At 36.8% G+C, this 19,464-nt stretch overlaps 1 protein-coding gene across 1 annotated transcript in view; it reads left to right on the plus strand.

Annotated features, from left to right (window-relative positions):
* Positions 1-234: 234 nt before the first annotated feature.
* LOC120122919 overlaps positions 235-19,464 on the plus strand; it is an 80,171-nt gene continuing 60,941 nt past the window's right edge. Inside the window, exons 1-4 of the mRNA XM_039141960.1 lie at positions 235-375; positions 1,187-1,362; positions 1,545-3,737; positions 13,297-13,372. Coding sequence (XP_038997891.1) covers positions 1,188-1,362; positions 1,545-3,737; positions 13,297-13,372 — 2,444 coding nt within the window. The 5' untranslated portion in view covers positions 235-375; position 1,187. The remainder of the gene's footprint in view (positions 376-1,186; positions 1,363-1,544; positions 3,738-13,296; positions 13,373-19,464) is intronic.

The following is a 19,464-nucleotide window of genomic DNA, read 5'->3' on the forward strand; positions in this document are numbered from 1 at the left end:
CGTTAGGTATATTTTTGAAACAAAATAAAATTTTGATACCAAAACGGAATAAAGTTAATAGTTTAGATACTAAAGTTATAATTTACCCTAGAAAAGAGAGGAAATCACCGAAAGGCCCTCATTCGATTTCCTTGGCTTCTTTCTTCCCCCGAACCTTCATACTTCGACATGTCTGTAGTCTTCTCTCGAAAATAAATAATAAATAAAAAGTTATTCTCTCAAATCCCCCTGAAACAAGGAGAAAAAAAAGGGAGAGGAGAACAAGCACGTAAGGAGAAAAACAACAATCTTGTTTGCTGAGAAAAAGCTCAGAGGCTCTTGCGATTTGTGGAGATGTCGTTATTCAATTGAAGTTATCCGTTTTAACTTCTCCAGGTTCATTCTAGAATCTATTCGTATCGTCTTTTTTCCTATCTAATTTTCTAGATTTCTTTTGTAATTTTGTTGTTTAGTCTATTTTAATCGTGTAATTGATGCACGATTCATTTTCTTATTGAATTCGTTTAGAAGATTTTCTTTTTCGAAGTTAATTCGGGGGGGTGGGGGGTGGTATTGGCTAGCTTCGGGTTGATTGCTGAAAAAAACGAATCAGTGTAGACGGAAGAAATGGATTGATTTTTAAATGCTACAGTAAACGTTATTAACTTAGGTTCACTTAGTAAAATTTTCTATCCTTTTTGTTTGTTTGTTTAGTTTATTTATTTATAATTGTTATGAATGCAAGCGAATGGAGTTTAAGCAAACGGCGGTTGTCAATTTACTTTAGGTGGTGCCAATATTCTTTTACAATGGGATCGATTTTATTTTTAATATTTTTATAAATATATATTTTAAATTTTGGTTTGGGGTGTTACACCCCTTCTACTAGAGTGTCCCCGCCCATGATTGAACTGGAGGAAAATGTGATTGATTTATCTTATCAGTTCGATTACTGGAATACCTTTTGCAACTTGTGCATTAAAATGAATTGCACTAGTCCATGTACTGTTTTGCAATGATTATTTTGTAGATGTCTTTCTTCTGATTAGATTGGCATAGGATTGGCATAGGCATGTAGATTGGGATGCATAGTAGATTGGTTTTACATGGCAATGTTAAATGTTAAAATGCATTTTAGGAATTAGACTTAGATTTTTGTATGATTATAGTATTTATGGTTTGCATCTTTGATTCTTCTTATGAACAGAATGGACCATACTGCCAGTGGTGAGGGTCCTGCTATACTGCAGTTACATAAATGGGGTCCCTCAGAGTTGCCACTCAATCTGTCGGAATATCATGAAGCATTTATATCTCCGACAAGGGAGTTACTGTTATTGCTTTCGTACCAATGCCAAGCTTTGCTACTTCCTTTGACTACAGGTTAATATTTCTTATTCTCTGTTTCTAGACTGCCAAAATCGTATTGCATTTTGTTTGGGTTGGAAGGTCTTCAGATGGGGCTTCCTTTAATCAATTACTTGCTGTTGTTGTGAACTTGGTTTCAATTGCATGGGTATTTGATTTACTTTTACAGTTGTTGACTTTTCCCTTTTGGTTTGCAGGGGGCTCTGTAGATGCTGATATTTGTCAAAGTCATCATGATGAGAGACCCCAAAATTTAGATTTATTAGCTTGTAGGTCTAATTTAAAGGATGATATTCCATGCACTTCTGGATCAGCAATAGATTCTGATAACGGTATTTCCCTTGAACCTGGATTTTCAAGGTGTAACGGTTATCCCTTTATTTATGATGTAAACTCATTGGCTTGGGGTGTGTGTGGGGATACCTATAATCAGCACAAAGATGGTTCATTTAGAGAACTTCTTTTTGTGTCTGGCAATCAAGGTGTGATGGTACATGCCTTCTCCCAGCCTGACAAGAGCCGCGTGACTGAAGCAATGTTAGCAGGTGAGTTCAGGGAAGGGACATGGGTTGAGTGGGGCCCTTCGTCCTCATCATTTCAACATAACAATAAAGAGAAGACAATTGATTTGTCTTTTGAAGCGTCTCAGAAAACCATTGAAAATAGCATCACAAATGGAAATTTAGGAGTTCCAGACAAGATATGTAAGAAAGTTGGAGCTGACGTATTGTCAGGAACTGACACTTCAAAGAGGTGGTTGCGATCATTTTTCACTAAAGCTGAAACTGTTGAATATGAGGGTGGCATTTGGACCAGGTTTCCTCCTAAATCATCATTTCCTTGCTCTGCGAAGGTTGTTTCTTTTAGCATTTTTACTAGTGATTTCCCAGTTCTGAGATTCCTTAGTAAAAAGAACTCTTCATCAAGTGGGGAGGGCTGCCGAGAGACTATTAGAAATCTAAAAAATGGTTCCCATGAAAATGTTGAGTTGGATACTTCTGATGTTGGTTCCAGCACTTCATACAAATGCTGCAGAGTGTTCTCTAGCAGTTCTCATCATATAATTGGATTCTTTTTAACACTCATGAACTCTGCATCTTTCAATGCTATTGATGGAAGTGAAAAAAGGATTAAGAATATAATTGTCATTGCCAGGTTGAATATTTGGGGAATTCAGTGGGTTTCTTTGGTGAAGCTTCCACAAAATGAAAATACATTTCCACTGGATGATTGGAAAGACTTCCACTTTTCTGGTGATTTTCTTATTTGCCTCAATGCTTCTGGCTTAGTGTTCTTTTATAACGCAGTGTCTGGTGAGCATGTTGCACATCTTGATATTTTACGGGCTTGTGAGTTACAGTGTTTTGCGAATTTGCGTGAACCAGAAAGGTCAACTCTAAATGATGATATGCAAAACAAGTCAAATTATCAGCATAGTGATTTATTTGGTAGAAGAACATTTAAGAGGCTACTTGTTGCATCATATACACCTCTTTTGGCTGTGGTTGATGAATTCAATATAGTGTATGTGATATATGCTGGGGACTGTCTACCAGACAAGTGTTGTGCATTTGAAAAATTGCTTCCACATTATCAGCATTTAGGACTTGGGATGTTGGTTGGTTGGGATGTAGGGAGTTCGGATGTAAGCCACCAAAAGATATATATTGGTTCTTCAAATTCTTGCAATTTAAATAGTTCTTCCAAAACGAATGAAATTTTATCCTTTTGTGATAATATTGGAAACAATATTCTTCAGAAAATCCATGGCTGGAAACGTTATGGAAATGAGTGCCTTCCTGATTCAATCTTGAATGGTTTTTCTTCAGCTTCAAAAGTAATGAATGAGAAAGTTCATGATTCAAAAATACATTTTCACCTTATGCGAAAGATTTTTCTTCCTACAGATAGATATAGTGATGATGACTGTATTTGTTTTTCTCCTTTTGGGATTACCCGGTTCATTAGAAGGCAGAATATCAAGGACCGCAAGAGTTCTCAAATTGTACATTTTAATTTGCACACAGATTCGATAGTCCAAGATGATAGATTCTTGAATTTGGGAAGCAAAAATTTTTCTCTCCAAGGAAGAGTAGAAGTTTCTATTGGAGAAGCTGTCGGTTGTACTTTCCAGGGTTGTTTTTATTTGGTGGCTGATGGTGGTCTTTCGGTAGTTCTCCCCTCTGTTTCGGTTTCATCAAATCTCCTTCCCATTGAAACCACTGATTATCAGCAGTCAGGTATTGGTACTGGCGTTGGATGTCACACAAAAAATATTCTGGGACTGGAAGAGCCAAAAATGTTATGGTCACCTTGGAAAGTTGAAATTTTGGATAAAGTTCTTCTCTATGAAGGTCCTGAAGAGGCAGATCGTTTATGCTTGGAAAATGGTGAGAAAAAAACTTATTACGGTTTACTTGAATATATCAGCAAAAATTTGGTGATTACAATTGTTTTCCATATCAAGTTTTTTATTGTCTTCTTTACAATCTAGCATGTCCAGCATCCTAAATATCATTCTCATGCATATCTTTTCTACTGTCTTTGAGGCTTTTCCTGAACTGTTAACTAACTATACAGAACTGATGTCTTCCTGATAATCAACGTCTGTTCTATTCTGGTCAAATTCATAATGGATATTTAGTTATGGTGGCTGGGGTTTAGCCGCTGATATCCCAAGGTGCTGGTGACTAAGTTAACTCTGTGCATTGATCCTGGAGAGTAGCTTTAGAAAAATGGAAATTATGAATTTTTTAGTTCTAGAAAAGGGGGAAAAAATAAGATAGTGATGGAAAATTTTGTGACTACTAAAGAGAGGCTGGAATATCTGGTCTGTGTTATGAGGCGAGTATTGTTTTTATAGCATTGACTTCAAATTTGTAGTTATGAGGTTGTATGGGCTTGGAACTGGGAATTTTTTTATTGAATTAGTATTGCCACTTCCTATAGACGTTGAATTCCTTTAATAGTGATAGGTTTTTCATGTTGTATATAGTAAACAAAGTATTATTCGCTCAATCTTGTTGTTGACTAGCATCATAGCTGGAGCCTATAAGTGTAACTCTGTTGAAATTTTAATTTAAGTAGTTTTTTATAGAATATGGGCTAAGGAGACTGGTTGTGCCGTTGGGGTTCTTCCAACAGTGTATTTAGGTTTACCATTAGGTGCAAAAAGAAACTCAGAGGCTCTTTGGGAGCCAGTCATGCAAAGTTTCAACAAAAAATTATCCGGATGGAAAGCTTCAACACTATCTATGGCGGGCAGATTAGTGTTGATTAAATCAGTCCTATCCTCCTTGCCAATTTTCTTCCTCTCTATTTTCAGAATTCCGAGTAAGGTTTATAGGAAGTTGAATTCTATTATGGCAAACTTTTTGTGGGGGGAAGGGTCTTCAAAATGCCGAATTCACTGGGTAAACTAGAAAAGGGTTTGCCAACCCTTAGAGGAGGGAGGTTTGGGAATCCTGGATTTGAATTTCGCTAACAGAGTGTTGCTAGGTAAATGGGTATGGAAGTTCGCAAATGAAAAAGACACACTTTGGAAGAACATGATTTGCAGTAAACATAATGTGAGTATTCTGTCTTTAGACCTCAACAAGGTAGTCTCTCCTTCGGATTCTTGGATATGGAAGGGTATTACAAAAAACTACTTGGCAGAGGACGCAATTGGAAATGGTTTGAGATCTCATTCGAAGATTCAAATAGGCAATGGAAAATCGATTGTATTCTGGCATGATGTGTGGCTAAATGAGGATTCCTTAAAGAATCAATTTCCAAGGATTTATGCTCTTTCTAACAAGAAGTGGGGAAAAGTTTCAGAGTTTGGCAGTCTCATGAGTAATAAATGGATTTGGAACATTCAAACGAGAAGAAATCTCTGTGATTGGGAGATGGATTACTGGATCCGATTGATGTCATTACTGGAGAATGTTGGTCTGTATGATTCGGTGGATGATTTTCTGGCGTGGTCGGGGAAGGGAGATGGATTGTTCACCACTAAAGCTTGCAAGTTGACCCTTTCTTCCAACTCAGGGGGTAGCCTCAGTTGGAAAAGGTTCGTTTGGTCAGGTTTGGCTCCGCCTAGAGTTGAAACTTTTCTCTGGCAGGTTTCTCATCAAAGACTGGCAGTTAGAACGGAGTTGATAAGAAGAGGTGTTACTTTGGAGGAGGTCTCTTGTCCGTTTTGTGCGAAACAGGAGGAAACAATTCAGCATTTGTTCATATCGTGTCTGGTTGCATGGGACCTATGGAGCAGTTTCTGGAGGTTATGGGGAGTCTCGTCAGTTTTGCCTAAAGATCCAGTTTCTTTGCTGTCTTCATGGTCGGACTTAAGGCCAAAGTCAATAATATGGAGCTTTATACCGGGGGTAGTTATATGGTCATTATGGAAGGCTAGAAACTCGGTGGTTTTTGATGATTGGAAACTGGATAGACCTTCTCTTTTCTTCATATGCAGATTTAGATTGGTTAAATGGTTCCTAGCTAAGTACCCGAAAGTTATCATTCAGGTTGACTCTCTTGTTGGGGACCCTACACTTGCTGACAAGCAACTAGGGAACCTAAAAGGATGAAGGTTCAGGGATGGCTTCCTCCTCCACTTTATTTTTTTAAAGTTAACGTTGATGGGGCAGTTAGTGGGGATGGGCTGCTGGGGGAATTGGGGGCATTTTAAGAGACTCGGAAAGGAAAATTCTTGGGTCTTTCTCGCACGCTGTTGGTCCAGGTCCTCCTCCACTCGCTGAGCTGAAAGCCATTGAGAAAGGCATTGACTTCTTTCTCTCGTCGAAATGGGCGATGAAAGGAAGGTTAATTATTGAGAGTGATTGTAAGTCAGTGGTGGATTGGATTTTGTTGCCGACATCATCTCCTCGGTTTCTTAGGTCGTTGGTTCAAAAAATTGCTTCCCTAATCTTGGAGAGGGAGATCATTGTAAGACTTATTCCGAGGAGCAACAATGGTGAGGCTGACACTTTAGCTAAACAGGGAATTGGATGAATATTTATAATTGCCTTAGAGGGTTTTCAGTAAGGTCTTGTTTTATTGAGGTTGTTAGAACTGTGATAGTTTTGCTATTGTTTATGAGAGGTCTGGTCGTATAGGGGGTTTTGTTTAAGTGTTCTGTAAATTTTATGGTTTTGTTAGTTTGTCTTCTGGTTGTATTTTATGTTCTGTGCCATTGATCAATAAAATCCTAAGGCACTCTTTTCCTCTTTCCGCTGATTAAGGAACTTTCCCAAAAGATCCATTAATCAAGAAGGGATTTTTTAATGAGGCCTGTAATTCCTATAAAAAAATATCCTACATGTTATAAACATAACATGAAGTACCTAGGAAGGAGGAAAAGAGTGCCTCTAACTTTTATTAATGTGAACAATAATACACCTCCACACCTAAATACTAACTACTAACAACATAACCTTTAAACCAGAACTCTGAATACATAACACACCCTAATAACTCCCTTAATAAGAACAACCAAGGCAGGACACCTTTAACCACTACAAAAACCCAAAAAACAACCTATACTAGCTTTTGCTAAATCATCTGCTTCCCAATTTGCAGCTCTCGAAATATGCCTTGTGAGAATACCCTTCCTTTCCACACGAGTAGCTATATCCCTCACCAAGGATTTAAACAAAGAAGTACTAAGGTCCGAATTATTAATCCACTTTAGAGCATTAGTAGAATCCGATTCCAAAATAATCCTGACTTGGAATGTAATCAACTTCCTCGATAAGAATCAACCCTCTTTTGATCGCCAAAAGCTCTGCGAGTAAAGGAGGACCTCCCCCTAGCTTCTCTGAAAACAACCCAAGCACCTAACCACTGCCATCCCTAATCATTCCACCTATTCCACCCTTATCCCAACCTTTGACCATTGCACCATCTACGTTTACTTTTAAGAACCCTTCCGGAGAAAGACTCCACCTAGAAGACGGAGGAGACCTCTTTTTCAGATTGCCATTCAAGTCTGCTAATTTTAAATCCCCTATCAAAGAATCGAAAGGAATATGAACATCCTTAAATGAAGTTCCAAACCAAGAAACAATTCTGAATCTTGTAATGAAGAACAACAGTGCAAAATCTACCTTCCCTTGCTGAAAAATCACCTCATTCCTACATTTCCAAACTGACCACACCACAACCCTAGGAATAAACTTCCATATGATAGATCTCGGAACTAGCTCATCCCACGCAATTAAGAAATCCATCAACTTACCCGGAACCACAAAGAAAACATTCCAGTACTTCAAAAACTTAGCCCACAAATCCCACACCACATCATAGTGCAGAAACAAATGTGAGACCGACTCATTGCACTTCCTGCACAATGGGCATAGAGTATCTTCAACCCCAGTAACTCCTCTCTTAAGCAATTCCTCCTTCACCGCGATTTAAGTAGTTTTAAATTGTAAAAAGGTTTTATATAACTCAATTATATTGTCGACTATCATCATAACTGTTGCCAATGATTTATTTGTTGGTCCTTTTATGTGCAATAGGTAACTGCTGTTAGTAACATACCCTTTTATCGCTGTTCAGGCATCTTTATTGTAGTTAATTGAGGGCAAACATTAAACCCAGTTTCCATATTAATAGTCTATTGCAATGGACATGTTGCTGGTTATCATTTTATATTGTTGCTATCTCTATTAGAGCTCAGGTAAATTAGCTGTTGCAATTTCACATATTTGGACTTGAGAGCATTTGAATAGATTCTTGACTTTTGGGTATTGTTAGAAATGTTCTTTGGCCTTCTAATTTATGTTTGAGAATTTGGGATTTTCTTTACTTAGCATTTAACTGGTAATTTCTTCTATCTTAGATGCTTAGGGTTGGATATGTTTAGGTGGTGTGTATCTAGCACGCTGCTTTTATATTGTTTTAGGAGGTTCAGTGATTTATGTTGTGTGAGAAGTACTCACCTGGAAACTGTGAACTGCATGGTTTTTGTCTGTGCTAATTTCTCTTACGAGGGTGTTTGGCATGATGGAAAGTAATTGGTTTCCAAGGAATTTAATTGGTAGGAGAGTGATTCGATTTCCATGTTTAAGCTCAAATCATCAATTTTATTGGGAACATAATTTTCCTTTGGGAGTTACTTTCCGTCAATTATGGGAATACAATTCTTCTTAATAAAGGCAGGAAAGTCACTTTCTCATGTAGTTGGAAAGTTAAAATATATATTTGGGACAAAATTACCCTTTTTCTTTTCATATTTTATATAATACTTTTTTCTAACTAAAAAACCCATAAAAACTATTAATTTTAAATTTATTTTAAGTATTATCAAATTAAGTTTTAGCTTAAATACGTGTTAAATATTTAAAACTTATTTTCAACTTAATCATATATTAATTTTTAGATAAATATATCAATTGGTTTTATTCAAAATAAATATTATTTTGAAAAAAAATGACACTTATTTTGATTGGCTATGTTAGAAACTCCTGAGTAGCTCGAGTTATTATTTAAATGAATGCAATCCTTAATTTATATATGAATTTCAGTTGAATGTCATATTCATGATTTTGTTGTTGTTAGGTTAAACACCTCCTACCCTTTGCCGTGAAGTTCACCTTTATCCTCGAAGTAGCATTATCCAATTTTATATATGAATTTTAGTTGAATTTAGTGCCTGTAGATTCTTGTTGTCACTGTATGCATGTACGTCGATCGTCCCTTGGGCATCCAACAGTTGCAAGATGTAAGTGATAGTGAAAAAGCAGCATAGTTGAATACCTTTCGAGCAGAATTATGGAGACTTTATAAGATAAATGAGCATATTTGGTACCAAAATTCCAGATCGAAGTGGATAGAAGACGAGGATCGCAACACCAGATTTTTCCATACTTGTGCTTCAGTTAGGAGAAAGAGGAATGTTATGAATGCTCTAAATGTCAAAGGAAAGATTATCCAAGATCCTACTGTTATCAAGGCCACTGTCAGGGATCACTTTTTCATAATTTTTTATTTTCGGTCTACATTGGAATTGGAAGATATAAGGTTGAATTTTTCTAGAATTTCCTTGGAGAAAAGTCTTCTTTTAGAAAAAGAGTTTTCGGAGGAAGAAATTTAGGAGACATTAAATTCGTGTGACAGTAACAAAGCTCCTGGGTCAGATGGATTAAATTTGGGTTTTTTCAAAAGGTTCTGATATGTCCTAAAGGAAGACATTCTGAAATTTTTTCACAATTTCTACTTGGGGAAAGATTACATGGGGAAAGATTGGGAACATGATATTAATCACACTTTCATCACTCTCATTCCGAAGGTCTCCAACATTGGTGGCTTGGATGACTATAGACCTATAAGCTTAATAGGATGGTTATATAAGATCTTATCTAAGTGCCTTTCGAGGAGGTTAAGAAGTTGCATCAGAGACATCATTAATTCTACACAATTTGCGTTCATCCCTGGTCATCAAATCTTGGATTGCTCTCTTATTGCTAATGAGGGAATTGATTTTTGGAGGAAAAAAAGACTCAAGGGTTGTGTTTTTAAGGTTGTCTTCAAGAAGACTTATGATACAGTTGATTGACCTATTATGTTTAAAGTTATGGAGAAAATGGGCTTTGGTTCCAAATGGAGTGGTTGGATAAGGAAACATGTAACTACAACCTCCGTGTCAGTATTGGTCAATGGGGTTCCTTCTGAGGAATTCCCAATGTCAAAGGGTCTTCGTCATGGTTCTCTGTCTCCACTGTTGTTCAATTTAGTAGGGGAACTTCTTAATTTATTACTTCTAAGGGCAGTTTCTGAGGGGTTGTTTTCTGGATTGGTAATAGGTAGGGAGGATGGGTTTATGAACTTAACTCATTTGCAATTTGCCGATTACCTCATAATCTTTTGTGGTGCTTCGAAGATGCAAATTTTGAATGTCAAGAGGGTTCTTAGAGTGTTTGAACTTATTTCTGGACTTCAGTTGAATCTAAAGAAATGCAAATTGTTTGGAATTAATTCGAATCAATAGGAGGTTGAGGACTGGGCAAGGACTATTGGTTGTTCAGTTGGGTGCTTTTCTTCAGATTACCTAGGACTTCCTCTTGGTGCTACTAGGAATTCATCAACTCTTTGGGATCTGGTGGTTCAAAATTTTTACAAGAAACTTGCTGGTTGGAAGGCTTCTACTCTTTCATTGGCAAGGAGATTGGTATTGGTTAAGTTGGTCCTATGTTGCTTCCAACGTATTTTTTGTCATTGTTTAAGATTCCAGCCTCGGTTAACAAAATCCTAAATTCAATTATGTCTAAGTTCTTATGGGGAGGGGGTATTGGTAAAAACAAGATACATTGGGTTAATTGGTCCACTGTGTGTAAACCAAAGAATGAGGGAGGCTTGGGTGTGTTGAATCTTAACAATATGAACAGAGCTCTATTAGGGAAATGGTCTTGGAGGTTTGCTAATGACAGAAACTCTGTTTAGAGGAAGATGATTTGTAGCAAATACAATATTGATTCATCCTTATTATTGTTTGATAGTAAGGTTCCAGCTCAAGCTTTTTAGATTTGGAGATCCGTGGTGAATTCAAAGAAGAACCTTTTGGTTCGAAGTTTCGAAGCATGTGTAGTTTTCAAGTAGGTAATGGTGAGTTCATTCGGTTTTGGCAAGATCTTTGGGCTATGGATTATCCGCTTTTGGTTATTTTTCCTAGACTGTTTTCTATTTCCTCAAACAAGTTTGACAAATTAATTGAGTTTGGTGAATATCAATCTATCGGCTGGTTTTGGAATGTTCAATTGAGAAGAAATTTGAATGATTGGGAATTTGAACAATGGTCTAATATGATGTCAATCATTTCGAATTTCAGCCTATCTAAAGAATCCAATGATGGTCTGATATGGAAAGGCAATGCGGATGGTATGTATTCTGTTAGCTCTTGTGTTAAGTTGTGTTCATCGGGTTCGGAGGAGGTTCATTTATGAAAAAACATAATTTGGAGGGGTCTGTTGCCTCCAAGAGTGGAGTCTTTTGTGTGGCAAGTTGTTCTTCAGAAGCTGGCAGTAAAGACAAAACTGTTTAAAAGAGGGGTTCAAGGTATTGATGATGTTTTATGCCCACTTTGCAAGTTGGAGGAGGAGTCTTCCTCACATTTATTTTTTACTTGTTCTATTGTGTGGACATTATGGAATAAATTTATGAAGTTTTGGAGGCTCAATTCTGTTTTTCATGCAAATGCTAAGAGTTTTCTCCTAGGAGGAGTCTTCCTCACATTTATTTTTTACTTGTTCTATTGTGTGGACATTATGGAATAAATTTATGAAGTTTTGGAGGCTCAATTATGTTTTTCATGCAAATGCTAAGAGTTTTCTCCTAGCATGGGAAGATTTGAAGACCAATTATGCTATCTGGTCATTTGTTCTAGGGGTTGTACTCTGGACTATTTGGAAAGTCAGGAGTGCCATTGTATTTGAAAGGGGGAAGTTAGACCAGACCGAATTATTTTTCTTAGCAAGATTTAGGCTTGCTTCTTGGTTCTTAGCCAAGTACAATGAGATTTCTATTCCTAAGGATTCTCTTATATCTGATCCTTCCCTAGGGGTTTCTTGTTCAGTATTCAAATCGATTGTACCTAAGATTCCTTGGTTTCCTCCTCCTAAGGGCTTCATTAAATTGAATTTAGATGTTGCTTCTAGATTTGACTGGAAGAGGAGTGGTTTAGGTGGCGTTCTAAGAGATGATAATGGTTCGATTTTAGGTTCTTTCAAGGAGCCTACTGGTCCGGGTCCTCCAACCTTGATGGAGCTTAAAGCTATTCAAAAGGGTTTACTTTTCTTTGTCTTTTTCGAGGGCTTGTTAAGGATCGTTTGATTCTTGAGAGTGATAGTAAGGTGGCAGTGGACTGGATTAAGAATGTTGAACTATGTCCATATGTGTATGCTTTTATTGTTAAAGACATCGTTGATAGGCTTAAAGATTTTGAGGGTGTTGTTAGATGGGTTGCTAGGACAACTAACTTAGAGGTTGATGCCTTAGCTAAGGCTGGAATAGGCTGAGTTCAGTGTTGATGTTAAGGGTTGTTATTTTGGGGTTTCAAGTTTTTCTGTAAGGGAACTTTCTGGGTGTTGTAATTGTTATGTATCTTATCTTGTTATTAATGAAATTTTAAGGCACTCTTTTCCTCTTTCCGCTGATTAAGGAGCTTTTCTACTAGCTCCATTAATCATGAAGGGGTTTTTAACGAGGCCTTTAACTCTTATGAAAAACAAAAAGCTGTCACTCTAAAATTCAAAAGATGATCAGTTTAGTCTTAATTTTACTTGTGTCTTGTTGAACATTAGATTACTTAATTATGTGGCTAATCTTTTTGGTGGCACTAGTGGTGTTTGTGGTGTGGGTATGGCTTCAACGACAACTTAGTTGCGTCCATTGGCCCAGCTGGTTGCTTGAGCAACTGTTAAGTCTTTCTGATTTTTTTCAATTATAATCTTCTATCATCTTTAACTTTTTTTTTCTTGTATTTAGCAGAGATAAATAGTGGTTATGGCATCTATGACATAATTGGTTTATTTTATTGCCAGGATACTGTTGTAAAATGTTTTCTTATTGTTGTTTCTAAAGAAAAAAATGTTTGTTTAAAAAGATACTTCCTTGTCTTGTTTCATTATTTGCTCCAGAGAAATACTTTGGAATAATCCAGAGGTGTAAAATGAAAGATCACCTTCTCATATGCAAAATTTGTAGTGATGCTCTTCAGATAAGTTTTTTCTTGTATCATTTGTTTTCACTCTGGAGTATTCATATTGTTGGGATGTATTTCCAGAGTAGAGAAGTTTTACTTGCGCTTTCATTGAGACCTTTCTTTTTAATCAAAATCGGTTTTGGGATTTCATCCTTCTGTAATCATTTTTTCTTTCATATATTTCTTGTGATGACTCATAGATTGTTGCATAAATAAATAATGCTGAACTCGATTTCCAAATTTCATTTGAATTGCTGCTATGTTAGGATGGGATCTGAAGTTTTCACGGATGCGTCAGCTGCAAATTGCATTGGACTACTTGAAATTTGATGAAGTAAAGCAGTAAGATTCTTTCTTATCTCTTATGTTGTTAGTCTTTTTTCTCCTCTTTCCTCGTCTTGGTTTTTCTTTTTATTTATTTATTTATTCTTTTCTTTCTAAAGTGACTTTTTTTATCAATAAAATGAGGTACTCTTTTCCTCCTTCCGCTAGTTGTCCCTTTCCTTTTGGTAAAGGTCAACTATGTAGGGGTTTTTTAATGAGACCTCCTACTTTTATAAAAAAAAATATGCTCAAATCCTAGTTATTTATTGATGCTGATATTGAATATATCTATTTTTTTATAGGAATATGGAATATATCTATTCGTATACCTCTTGTTTCTAACAGCCTATTGGGTCATGGCTATATATGTTTATGCTTCATGAAACATATAAATTTGTCTAAAGCATAAGGAATCATACCATATCTAAAGTATTTTTTATGGTGTAGAAAAGGGTATTTTGGTAAAGAGGATTTTGTTTTTATTCTCTTACCTTTAATCGTACAGAAAGGATCCCACTTATAAGCTGAAATACATAGAGACCTACTAGAAATAAAACTTATCTGTCAATCCTCTATCTCTAGATAAGATAAGACTTATTTAAACTTTAGATAAGAGAAGACTTAGAGTAAAACTTAACTACCGACTACTACTAACATACAAAAAATTAACAGTAATTAAAACTACTAGTATTTACATGACTTCAATTTACCCTCCCCCTCAAGCCGGTGAGTATACCTTGTGGAGATGTGAACTCATCAAAGGTTATTCTTGGAAGGGTCTTGGTGAGAACATCGGCTAGTTGCTTCTATGTAGGAACAAAGTTGATTTTTACAGAACCATTGTTGACCTTTTCAGAGATGAAATGTTTGTTTATCTCAATGTGTTTGGTTCTGTCATGGTGGATGGGATTTTTAGCAATGTTGATAGCTAATTAGCTGTCACTTTGCAATCCAAATTGCAATTCACCTCTATTTCTATTAGCCGCCGTTGTATCCATGTCCCTTCACAAAGTCTAAGAGCAAGTGCTCTATATTTGCCTCTAGACCACTTATAGACACAACTGACTGTTTTTTGCTTCTCCATGTGACTAAATTTCTCTGTACAAAAGAACAATACCCACTTGTAGACCTCCTATCAATCGACTCTCCAACCTATCTCAGAACAGAAAAAAATTCTATTTTTTTGTTTTCATTTTTGCTGGAAATTAAACCATGTCCATGAGTCATTTTGAGGTATCTCAAATTGTATTTACAACTTCAAGGTATTTTCTCTAGGATCATTCATGTGTTGACTTACAACACTCACTGAAAAAGCTATATCTGGTTTGGTAAGAGACAAGTAGATTAATTTCCCTACCATTCTTTGGTATTGTTCCTTGTTCACCTCGGTTGGTTTGCATCCTGTCATACCGGTTTCAAAAAGTAGACCAAGGATGTATTTCCTTTGATTAATTATAATTTCAACCTGTGATCTTCCATACCCAATAAGTATCTAAGACAATCAAGGTCCTTAGTCGCAAATTCAATAGCTAACAATGCCTTTAATATGCTAATTTCTCTCGTATCATCTCCTGCTACATAAACTATGAGAATATTTTTCTTCTTTTTTTGGAGACATTTTTACAAACAATGTGTTTTCAGATTGACACGGTTTGTATCCATATTTCATAAAAGCCTTTGTGAATATGTCGAACCACGCCCTTGGTCATTACCTCGAGGCTATACAGGGATTCATTTAACTTACATACCTTGTGATCATTTGAGATCGTATTCAAACCTAGTGGAATTTTCATGTAAACATCCTCTTCCAAATTTCCATCTAGAATGACATTCTTGATATCCAACTGGTAGAGTGGCAATCTTTGTTTGCTGCCAATGATAATAACACTATAACTGTATTTAATTTTGCAAATGGTTCTTGGTAGTCAATATCATAAGATTGGGTGAATCTCTTTTCTACTAACCTTGCCTTGAACCTTTCCACACTCCCATCTGAGTTATATTTGATTGTAAAAATCCTTTTACAAATTATTGCCTTTTTCCCGGAGGTAATTCAATTAGAACCCAAGTTTTATTACTTCCTAGAGCTGTGATCTCCTCTTCTACTATCTGTTCCACCTTAGGGCCCTTTAAAGACTCTTATATTGACTTAGGATTCTGGATTTTGTCCAGTGTTACAGTGAATGTTTTAATTGAAGGCAATAACTTCCCTTATGCAACATACCTCTCAATAGGATGACTTGTGCATTTTTTGACCCCCCTTTCTCTGAATAATAGGCAAATCAATATTATCAATAAGAGAATAAGAGCTTCATTGTAAGAGGATTCCATACCTTCATCACTTTTTTGAGGTAGTTGATTTGGATCCAATTCTTGACAAGTCCCATGTTGTATGATTTCCTATGAGTTAGGCTTTTCCCTCCTTGTATAGACATGAAGTTCTTTCCTTCCAAGTTACGATTTTTTTTATAAGAAACAAGTTACGGTTTTGGAGGAGTTTTCGCTGGAGAAGTTAAATTGATAGGATTTGGCGAGGATGTGGAGTTTGTTGGTTCTTTGGTGTATGAAGGAATAAGTTGAATATGTTGAAGGTTGTAAAAAAATTGAAATTCATTTGATTTCTCCCCCTAAATTTCATATTTATTAAAAAAAAGGTTTATGTTCTACAAAAGTGACATCCATGGAAGTGTATGACCTTTTGATAATAGGAGAGTAGCATTTGTAGCCGTTTTTAGTAGACAAATAACCTATAAAGATGCATTTTATGGATCTAGGGTCAAGTTTAGTTCGAAATTGATGATGAACATGTACAAATGTTGAACACCTAAATTTTTTTAATTTTTTTTTGATAAGATTAGAAGGCCTCATTAAAAACCTCCTTGATTAATGGATCTTGAAAAGAAGCTCCTTAATCATTGGAAGGAGGAAAAGAGCGCCTTAGATTTTCATAAAAGAAAATAAGATTACAACCTCGATAAATCTCTTCGAAATAACCCTTACAACAGTCTATAAATCCCACCCGAACAGGAATCAAATGCTAAACTGAAACAGCAAACAACATAAACATTAGCCTATTCCAGCCTTTGCTAAAGCATCGGCGTCCATATTAGCTGACCTAACAACCCAATTTATAACCCCCCAAAGGTCTAAGATTGTCAACTATATCACTAACAACGAAAGCATAAACAACTGGGCATGAATTGACATTGTTGATCCAGTCTACTGCAACCCTGCTATCACTCTCAACAATCAGCCTATCTTTGACCCTCCCTTGAGCAGAAGCATATAATGAAATACCCTTCTGAATAGCTTTAAGTTCGATCATAGTCGGAGGTCCTGGACCAGCTGACTCTTGAAAAGAACCTAGGACTGAACCTGAATGATCCCTCCAAATACCTCCTATACCCGATTTCTTCCAGTCACTACCAACGGTTGCGTCCACATTCAATTTTAAAAAACCAGAAGGGGGAGGTCCCCAAGGGAATGAGGAAGACTTCATAGAGCTGTAGGGCGAGTAGGAATCTGCTAATGAAGGATCCATAATCAAGGAATCCTTATGAATACACACGTCCTTGTGCTTAGCTAGAAACCAAGAAGCCAGCCTAACTCGTGATAAGAAAAATAACTCTAACTGATCAAGCTTTCCCCCTTCAAAGACAATAAAATTTCTGGCCTTCCAAATGGTCCAAATGATAGCCCCAGGAATGAAAGTCCAAATAGAAGAATTTGATTTCAACTCATCCCAAGCAGTAAGAAAGGTTTTTGCATCAGCAGGAAACACAGAACTAAATCTCCAAAAATTATAAAATTTGTACCACAAAGCCCATGCAACCGAACATGTAAAGAATAAGTGCGTGGAAGTTTCCTCAACCAATTTACAAAGAGGGCATAAATCATCCTCGATACCTTGAACCCCTCTTTTAATCAGTTCGGATTTAACAGCTAGCTTGCCAAGCACAACCTGCCACATTAAAGATTCAACTCTAGGGGGTACCAAACCTCTCCAAATAATGTTATTCCAGAAGCAAACATCATCTGATCCTGAAGCAACTCTTTTAATACAAGAACTGACTGAAAAAACACCATCCCCACTGCCTTTCCAAAGTAAAATATCACTGGAATCTTTAGACAAAGAATAGGGAGAGATGAAGCTCACCAAGTTACACCATTGTTCAACCTCCCAATCATTTAAATTTCTTCTAACTTGAACATCCCAAACCCAGCCAGAAGGAAGGAATTCCCCAAACTCACAAAGTTTACCAGATCTATTAGAAGAAACCGAAAACAATCTAGGAAAAAGAAACTGAAGCGGATAATCTGCAGCCCAACTATCTTGCCAAAAACGAATAAGCTTACCATTTCCAACATAAAAACTACACAAACTTCGAAACTTAGAGCCAAAAGAGTCTTGTTTGTAATGATTGTTAACCACCGATCTCCAAAGCCAAGAAGATTGAGGAGGAACCTTGCTATCAAACAGTAACCTTGAAGAATCAATGTTGTATTTGCTACAGATAAAATTCCTCCAAACAGAGTGTCTCTCATTTGCAAGTCTCCCAAACCATTTCCCTAGGAATGCTCTATTCATACTAGTCAGATTCCGGACTCCCAGACCACCCTCGTTCTTAGGTTTACATACATCATACCATTTAACCCAGTGAATCTTCTTTGAACCATTTCCCCCTCCCCCTCCCCATAAAAAATTAGACATGATCGAGTTTAGAGCCTTAAGGATTGAAACTGGAATCTTGAACATAGACAAGAAATACGTAGGCAGTGAGAACAGAACCGATTTGATCACTGCTAATGAAAGTGTAGCAGCCTTCCAACCCGCTAATTTAGTATGAAAATTCTGCACCACCGGTTCCCAAATAGCAGATGCATTCTTAGTTGCCCCTAATGGAAGACCTAGGTAATTAGAGGGGAATCTCCCAACCGAAAAACCAATAGAAGCTGCCCAGGTCTGAACCTCCTCTTGGGAAATATTAATCCCAAACAAACTGCTTTTCTTTAGGTTAAGTTGCAGCCCTGACATAACCTCAAAAACTCTGAGCACCCTCTTCACATTCATAATCTGTGTTTTCGAAGCTCCACAGAAAAAAATTAAATCATCAGCAAACTGTAACCTTCCTCCTTGCCAACTGTCAGACCAGAAAATAGTCCTTCAGAAACAGCCCGCAGTATTAATAAATTCAGCAACTCCCCTACTAGATTAAATAACAAAGGTGAAAGTGAACACCCGTCTTAGTCCCTTGGCCATCGAAAATTCCTCGGTTGGAGACCCATTAACTAACACTAAAATGGAGGCAGTAGAGACACATTTCCTGATCCAACTAATCCAAGTCGAACCAAATCCCATTTTTTCCATCACCTTGAATAAGATAGGCCAATCAACCGTGTCATAAGCCTTTTTGAAATCTACTTTAAAAACACAACCCTTTAGCCCTTTCTTCCTCCAATAATCAATGCCCTCGTTAGCAATGAGGGAGCAATCCAAAATTTGCCGACCGAGTATAAAAGCAAATTGTGATTGGCTGATGATATCTCCCATACAGCTTCTAATCCTTCTTGACAGACACTTGGAAATAATCTTGTATACACCTCCTACTAGACTAATAGGTCTATAATCATCTAAACTTCCAATGTTAGAGCCCTTAAGAATAAGGGTGATAAAGGTGTGGTTAATACCATGTTCCCAATTTTCCCCCCTATGGAATCTGTGAAAAAACTGCATGATGTTACCTTTAAGTACAAACCAAAACCTTTTAAAAAATCTCAAGTTCAATCCGTCGGGCTCCGGAGCTTTATTACTATCGCAAGACTTTAAAGTCTCCCAAACCTCCTCCTCTGAAAATTCTTTCTCTAAAAGAATGTTTTGATCCACGGAAATTCTAGGAAACGTCAACCCAATGTCTTCCACATCCAAAGTAGACCGATTATTGAAAATATTAAAAAAGTGCTCTTTAACAGTGACCTTAATTACAACTGGATCATGAGTAATATTCCCCTCAATTAACAAAGCATTCAACGCATTACGTTTTCTTCTAACTGAAGCGCAAGTATGGAAGAATCGAGTGTTTCGGTCCCCATCGTTAATCCACTTCTTTCTG

The sequence above is a fragment of the Hibiscus syriacus genome, unplaced genomic scaffold (genome assembly GCF_006381635.1).
Source record: "Hibiscus syriacus cultivar Baekdansim isolate YM2019G1 unplaced genomic scaffold, ASM638163v2 tig00110388_pilon, whole genome shotgun sequence".
NCBI classification, from domain to species: domain Eukaryota; kingdom Viridiplantae; phylum Streptophyta; class Magnoliopsida; order Malvales; family Malvaceae; genus Hibiscus; species Hibiscus syriacus.